The sequence below is a fragment of the Nanorana parkeri genome, unplaced genomic scaffold (genome assembly GCF_000935625.1).
Source record: "Nanorana parkeri isolate BGI_ZX_2015 unplaced genomic scaffold, ASM93562v1 scaffold10, whole genome shotgun sequence".
In the NCBI taxonomy this organism is placed as follows: Eukaryota; Metazoa; Chordata; class Amphibia; order Anura; family Dicroglossidae; genus Nanorana; species Nanorana parkeri.
In genome coordinates this window covers 438,193-446,810 of record NW_017306278.1, presented here as the reverse complement: position 1 = coordinate 446,810, position 8,618 = coordinate 438,193, and the positions used below count along the sequence as shown (strand labels likewise).

The 8,618-nt window shown below is 44.0% G+C and overlaps 1 protein-coding gene across 1 annotated transcript in view; it reads left to right on the top strand.

The window, feature by feature from the left end:
- Positions 1 to 8,618, top strand: part of SLC6A5 (solute carrier family 6 member 5) — a 73,359-nt gene that overhangs the window by 19,408 nt on the left and 45,333 nt on the right. Inside the window, exons 4-5 of the mRNA XM_018554748.1 lie at positions 1,664 to 1,795; positions 5,564 to 5,737. Of these exons, the coding sequence (XP_018410250.1) occupies positions 1,664 to 1,795; positions 5,564 to 5,737 (306 nt within the window). The remainder of the gene's footprint in view (positions 1 to 1,663; positions 1,796 to 5,563; positions 5,738 to 8,618) is intronic.

Sequence of the window (8,618 nt, the reverse complement as noted above, 5' to 3'; positions counted from 1 at the left end):
TATATATATATATATATAAGTTATAAGTCTATTATAACTCTCTATAACTATCTATAACTCTCTATCTATCTGCTGACTGTAACTAACTATACTAGAACCCTCTCTATCTCCTACAACACACTACATGGGGCCGCGGTGTCAGCAGCCTTATATAGTGTGCTGCAGGGACTTAGCTGTGAGACATGATTGGGCAGAGTCATCGTGACTCTGCCCAATCATGGCTCTACATTTGTACTGAGCCCTGATTGGCACAGTCTTGCACCTGACCTGCGGTCAGGTGCAGGACTGTAGCCAATTACCGTTTTCGGACGGCGCAGTGCATTGTGGGATGTGCCTGGGTCGAACAGACCGCGGACATCCCATAATGTTCGGCGTTCGGCGAACGCTAGAACATGCAATGTTCGAGTCGAACCTATGTGCGACTCGAACATGCAGCCCATCCTTACTCCTGATCTGTCTACTACCACTACAGGGGGCTGAATTTAAACCCTCTAAAAAAAGGGCCAGTTCACTATCCTTGGGGCCCTAAGGTGAGGGGGAAATGTGGTAGGTGGGAGTAAAAAAATGCTCCCAAACTGTGAGACTAAACAACAGCCCAGGTTCGGTGGTCAGAGGGAACAAAACATGCCCCAAGGCAGGTAAACAGAGGGAATAAAGTATGGCCTAGTGCCTGTCGTTAGTGGGAGGAGGAATAGGTATTATCATTGGTGTCAGTGGGAGGAATAGTGCCCAATCATTGGTGTCAATGGGAGGTATAGTACCCCATTGTTGGGGTCAGTAGAAGGAGTAGTGCTTCATTGTTGAGGTCAGTGGAAGTAATAGTGCCCCATCATTGTTGTCAATAGGGGGAATAGTACCCCCTTCTTGGTGTCAGTGGGAGGAAAAGTGCCCCATTGTTGGTGTCAGTGGGAGGAATAGTGTCCCATCATTAGTGTCAATGGGAGGAATAGTGCCCCCTTCTTGGTGTTAGTGGAAGGAATAGTACCCCATTGTTGGTGTCAGTGGAAGGAATAGTGCCCCATTGTTGGTGTCAGTGGGAGGAATAGTGGCCCATCATTAGTGTCAATGGGAGGAATAGTGCCCCCTTCTTGGTGTTAGTGGAAGGAATAGTGCCCCATCATTAGTGTCAATGGGAGGAATAGTGCCCCATCATTGGTGTCAATGGGAGGAATTGTGCCCCTTCTTGGTGTTAGTGGAAGGAATAGTGCCCCATCATTAGTGTCAATGGGAAGAATAGTGCCCCATCATTAGTGTCAATGGGAGGAATAGTGCCCCATTGTTGGTGTCAGTGGTGTCAATAAAGAGACTTGTGAGGTAGAACTTTATAGAAGCAGTCAAGATTGGCAAACAACTTTGGCTGCCTATATATCTTGTGCTACCATTTTACTATCATGTACTGTACTATCATTTTAGCATGTGGTCTGACTGATGGACATTTTTTTTTCATTATATGCTGATGTTATCCAGTTTATGAAGTTGCATGCGGTTTATGAAGAGGGGTGTGCAGTTTGAACAACACTCACACTATGGCACATTGTCACATGCCATACACATACAAATGTAACATCGTCACATGAAATAAGTCCGTCTGTCTTCAGCATCAGCCTGCAATGGCGGGCCTGAGTTCAATATTGGTGCATTAACGCTTTATTTGTCTTCTCAGGAGCTTTTCTCATCCCCTACCTGATCATGTTGGCACTGGCGGGGATCCCCATCTTCTTACTGGAGGTGTCTCTGGGGCAGTTTGCCAGTCAGGGGCCCATCTCTGTGTGGAAAGCCATCCCGGCCCTTCAAGGTAACGCTGCTCAGTATGGATCATCTTATACTGGATTCTGTGTGTGTCCATCTAGAATGGCCGGAGGTCTTGAAACGGCTGTCATTCATTACCTTCACCTAATGCTATTGTGTCATCTACATTATGGGAACACTAGAGCATTTGTTTCTATTTTTTAACCTTTACATCTTCCATATCACATATATTGTACCCAATCCATGCTCTGTGTTGAAATCTCTTACCATTCTTACTAGAGTACATGTATTATCTGCCATGTGGTTATTCTAGATTGTTAATCCTCCTGTCCCATCGCACTCCTGACCGGACAAAAACCCAAATCCAACTGGGTGGGTGCGGTGGTGACAACTGATGCCTCTGTAAAATGTAGATAGATGAAAGTAGTCACTCGCACTCCATGATATTAAAGTCAATGCTGTTTATTGACTGAGATAACACACATCTCCATAGCGACGTTTCGGGACCATGCGGCCCCGTCCTCAGGCAAACAGACAAGCTCCGGAGCTTGACCGGAGTGATGTAACATACAGCTTCCTTGCACACCCTGTAGAGGGGCCAGGAGCCAGAATAAGTGGATGCACATATGGATGGAGCTCTGTCACAGCAGCCCACACTGCGTTCCATTGCAGTGCAATTTGGGCCACGACTAATGACCAGGGACAAATGTGGGTCTTGAGGTCACACAGGTTGAGAACCACTGCTCTAGATCACTCTGCTCTTTTCTGGATTCACAAAGCTTTAACACAAGAATAAGTATCTTTACTTTAGTCATGTGACTGGAATTTCTGAGTCTCATTGGACACAGAGGAAAACAACTGTCACTTTTTTTGCAAGTCTGTCCACTTATCCCGGTGAGTTAGCTTTGTGAATTGAGCCCTATGTCAGATTTGCTGATTTCTTACCATCGTCCTATATTCTATGTTCTGTATTTTCAGCGATGACGCTCGCGCCTTTGTATACTTGGATACAAAGATTTTCCTTTCTTCATATTTCAGACGTTCTCTCTTGGGACGCAGGTCTCATGTTGTATGTAGTCCTCCATGTCCCAGTCATAGAACGTCGGTATTGTCATGTCTGGGTTCCGTGTCCTTTACCTGTATGAAGTTCCTTTCTCTGTATTATGTGATCTCTCGGTGTGGCGCTCCTGTATAGATGACAGGTCCAGTACTGGATGGAATTGGGCGAAGTGGACATTTGGTTGAGGTTTCTCAGGTCCCCCCCAGTCTGTGTGTGCTACACCGGGAAGATCTATAGCAGAACCCCAACCTCGGCTTCTTCTATCCCATCAGCTTCTGGTGCTTGGTGGAAGATTGTGGTGTTCTTTAATCCCCCCCTCTGAATTTCATTGACGGGTATTGCAGTGGGCACACTTCCTGTCCCTCTGACCCCCAGCCCCCCACAGAATCCACTGACCGTCATAGATTTAATAGATTATTATCTGTTGATTGTCACTTTGATTTTTCATCTTTTAGTGCAAGAAAAGGTTCTGGAGAGTTGAAAGGATCTACCGTAACCTCAGGGCCCGCCTCATTTTCTGGCTGGAGGGCATCCAGCATCATCTAGCTCCTTTCCTTCCCAGCCAGATTGCCCCTGGCCCCGTCCCTTTCATTCATTGGATTTCTGTTGGGTCAATCACGGAGGCTCATCATCACATGTGGGTGCAAATACAGCCTGCCTAGGAACGCCCACTCCTCCAGACTGACACCCGCCCATCAAGGCATTTTGATATTTCCATTACCCCTCCCAAGGGCCGGCCTACTGCTTGCATCAGGTCTGAGGGCTCTTGAGAGGAATTCTGAAGCAGGGTGCTGTGATGTTTTCAGGAAGCTATGTACAGCATCATGCTAGCCTTTCCCCCCAGCCATGAGCTGCCTGCATTACATAGAGCAGCACAGACAACTAGTGATGACATCACTGTGTATGTAATGCAAAGGGAAAAGTTTAATTTAAAAATATCATTAGCATGTTGCTGTGGAACCGGAGAAAGCAAAATATAAGCCGATTATATTCCAGTTTTATCTTTTATGTGCATTGTGCACCAGATTCAAAGTGATCTCTCTCCTCTATGTTCTAGAATAATCCCCCCTCAGGTGTCATTGTTATATGAGATTTCTTGTTGTATCTGTGATGGAGGAATTCGATTTCCTGATATCAGATCTTCGCTCTCTGTGTGCTGGTTACATTGCCCTTGTATATCAGAGTCCATGTCTGTAATCCGTGTGATGGGTTCATTCTGATTACAGACGAGCCCAATGATTGTAACTGAACTGATGTCGCCGATTCGCCTTGAAAAGAAAAAATTTACCTCAGTGACATTTCACGGGAGGAAACTTTCCGCTCATTGATCTGCTTTATAAAGGATCTGCGCTTTGTTTTCCTTATTTGGATGGACTTAAGTTTTAGGCGTATTTCACATTTATTTCATTTATCGGTTTGTGTTTTAATCTCTATTATAATTTTGTACCCTCACCGTACCAGGAACATACCCCACCATACCAGGAGCTTATCCCAGTATTTATACCCCACCATACCAGGAACATACCCCAGCATTTATACCCCCACCATATCAGGAACATACCCCAGCATTTATACCTCCCCCATACCGGGAACATACCCCAGCATTTATACCTCCCCATACCGGGAACATACCCCAGCATTTATACCTCCCCCATACAAGGAACATACCCCAGCATTTATACCCCCCCCATACAAGGAACATACCCCAGCATTTATCCCCCCCATACCAGGAACATACCCCAGCATTTATACCTCCCCCATACCAGGAACATACCCCAGCATTTATACCTCCCCCATACCAGGAACATACCCCAGCATTTATACCTCCCCCATACCGGGAACATACCCCAGCATTTATACCTCCCACCATACTAGGAACATACCCCAGCATTTAAACCTCCCCATAACTGGAACGTACCCCAGCATTTATACCTCCCCCATACCAGGAACATACCCCAGCATTTATACCCCCCATACCAGGAACATACCCCAGGATTAATTCCCTACCAATACAGGAACATACCCCAGCATTTATATCTCCCACCATACCAGAAACATACCCCAGAATGTATACCTCCCCCATACCGGGAACAAACCCCAACATTTATGCCCCTACCATACCAGGAACATACCCGACCATGTATACTCCCACCCAATATCAGGAACATACCCCAGTAGTTATACCTTCCCCATACTAGGAACATACCCCAGTATTTTTTATCCCCACAATACCAGAAACATACCCCATTATTTATACCCCCACTATACCAGGAATATACCCCTGCATTAATTGCCTACCAATAAAGGAACATACCCCAGTATTTATAACCACACAGGTAGCACCTTCATCCAATCACCATGGAATGTGTAGATGCTGATTGTCTGAGGATGGGATGGGAGGTGTTAAAGTTGTTATGACCTGTTCTAGTTACATAATCCCATCCTTGGTGTCATGAAATCTGCACATAATGCTGTTTTAACATTTCCACCCGGACAATCTGTGAACAATTCACACCTTCAGCCATGTAAATCGAAGGAGTGACACCTGTGCAGAGTGCCTGCCACCAGGAATGGGATTACTACACAAACTTTATACCTCCCATCCTGTTCTCAGACATTCATCATCTAATTTTGTTTTTTGCCATGCTGATTTTTTTAATCCTACTTTTAATATGTGAGTGGCAAAGATTTATTTAAAATGAAATTATATTCTTGAGAAAAAAATGTCACTTTATTGCTGTGTTTACTCCCCAGGCTGTGGAATTGCGATGCTCATCATATCAGTACTGATCGCCATTTATTACAACATCATCATGTGTTACACCCTCTTCTATCTGTTCGCCTCCCTGGTCTATGTCCTGCCATGGGCTTCTTGTACCAATCCCTGGAACACACCAGACTGCAAAGATAAGGACAGACTGCTACTGGGTATGTTCATGGCCGGAGGTTGGTCTGTGTTGCTCCTGCTGTGTGCATTCCATGTTACTATGTTTCAGAAATTGCCCCAAATCTACTGAGTAATGAGACAGATAATGAGACAGTAATGAGACAGATAGTTTAAGAAATGACTAGAGATCTGAAATTCCCATTAAGAAGGTCTCTCTAATTGGATAAAATGTATAAAATATAAAGAATAAAAAAGTTTGTGAAAAGGACACCGCTCACATTCGTATGCCCAAACTCATTGATCCCATCCAAAAAGCCGGGTGCTGGCTGACAGAGGCATGCCACGGCCGACACCAGTAATCCGATGTATGTAAAGCCGCACTCGACAGCCAGGACCTCAATGTACAAAAAAGTTTATTCCCCGGAATCTACAATGTTACAAACATGAGAAGATTCACAGACTCTGACATGTTTCAATCATAGAGTCTCTGTGCTTGTGAATCTTCTAATGAAGGTGGTACAGAAGGGGTGTCTCCCCCATACCGGGAACAAACCCCAACATTTATGCCCCTACCATACCAGGAACATACCCGACCATGTATACTCCCACCCAATATCAGGAACATACCCCAGTAGTTATACCTTCCCCATACTAGGAACATACCCCAGTATTTTTTATCCCCACAATACCAGAAACATACCCCATTATTTATACCCCCACTATACCAGGAATATACCCCTGCATTAATTGCCTACCAATAAAGGAACATACCCCAGTATTTATAACCACACAGGTAGCACCTTCATCCAATCACCATGGAATGTGTAGATGCTGATTGTCTGAGGATGGGATGGGAGGTGTTAAAGTTGTTATGACCTGTTCTAGTTACATAATCCCATCCTTGGTGTCATGAAATCTGCACATAATGCTGTTTTAACATTTCCACCCGGACAATCTGTGAACAATTCACACCTTCAGCCATGTAAATCGAAGGAGTGACACCTGTGCAGAGTGCCTGCCACCAGGAATGGGATTACTACACAAACTTTATACCTCCCATCCTGTTCTCAGACATTCATCATCTAATTTTGTTTTTTGCCATGCTGATTTTTTTAATCCTACTTTTAATATGTGAGTGGCAAAGATTTATTTAAAATGAAATTATATTCTTGAGAAAAAAATGTCACTTTATTGCTGTGTTTACTCCCCAGGCTGTGGAATTGCGATGCTCATCATATCAGTACTGATCGCCATTTATTACAACATCATCATGTGTTACACCCTCTTCTATCTGTTCGCCTCCCTGGTCTATGTCCTGCCATGGGCTTCTTGTACCAATCCCTGGAACACACCAGACTGCAAAGATAAGGACAGACTGCTACTGGGTATGTTCATGGCCGGAGGTTGGTCTGTGTTGCTCCTGCTGTGTGCATTCCATGTTACTATGTTTCAGAAATTGCCCCAAATCTACTGAGTAATGAGACAGATAATGAGACAGTAATGAGACAGATAGTTTAAGAAATGACTAGAGATCTGAAATTCCCATTAAGAAGGTCTCTCTAATTGGATAAAATGTATAAAATATAAAGAATAAAAAAGTTTGTGAAAAGGACACCGCTCACATTCGTATGCCCAAACTCATTGATCCCATCCAAAAAGCCGGGTGCTGGCTGACAGAGGCATGCCACGGCCGACACCAGTAATCCGATGTATGTAAAGCCGCACTCGACAGCCAGGACCTCAATGTACAAAAAAGTTTATTCCCCGGAATCTACAATGTTACAAACATGAGAAGATTCACAGACTCTGACATGTTTCAATCATAGAGTCTCTGTGCTTGTGAATCTTCTAATGAAGGTGGTACAGAAGGGGTGTAAACATGGGGGACTTCCTAATACTTTCATTCTTTATTAATGCTGTAAAACAACTCTCAGCACTATTATACCTTCTTTTGCAAAGCTTTTGGATGTGTAGAACATTTAAAAACATTTTATAAGCATCCTTATAAAGCACTCAATGTCACCAGCACTTCTCATGCTGGTGACATTGTAGATTCCGGGGAATAAACTTTTTTACATTGAGGTCCTGGCTGTTGAGTGCGGATTTTCATACATTGCAATATAAAAACGGAAAATTGTATACTTTACCTATCGGTAATTTTCCTTTCCTGACGCCAATACAAGGCAGCATACAGGACCCTCCCATGGCTTTTGCATTGAGTACTTGTTACGAGAATTTTGGCTTTGGGAGGAGGGCTTTAATTTATAGTATAACTGGTCCTATGATTGGGCTGGGGGCGGAGCAATACCCATTGTATGCAGCCATGTGGGTGTCAGGAAAGGATGCTTATAAAATGTGTTCTACCCAACCTAAAGCTTTGCAACAGAAGGTTCAACAGTGCTGAGAGTTGTTTTACCGTATTAATAAAGAATGAAAGTATTAGGAAGTCCCCCATGTTTACACCCCTTCTGTACCACCTTCATTATAAATATATTGTGGGGGGAATTTATCATAGTAATTGCGAGTGTTTGAACTTGCACGGAATATATTTGATGCACTTTGCGCCAGATTTATGATGAGAGTGTAATGTTGTTGATAAATGAGGTTTAATAGACTCCAGGAAAGAAGACTTGTAACTCCGGGCAAAAAGCGTAACTGTCGCGTCTAGAAGAAGTGGTCACGGGGACTTCTTAAGTTGCGATTGTTTTGTTGGGTGATGCTCCAGTTTCAGACAACCACAGAACAAGGGCAGATGTAAACGGGTGCAAAACACATGCAGTTGGAAAAGTAGTGGAAGCTCTGGTCAGAATGGGGAGCATGTTAAAAGACAGATTTGCACATTTAAAAAAATGATCTAAGAGGCTAAAACTGTTGCAATTGCCTTGATAACCCCCCCCCCCCCCCTCCCCGTCCGTTTTTTTT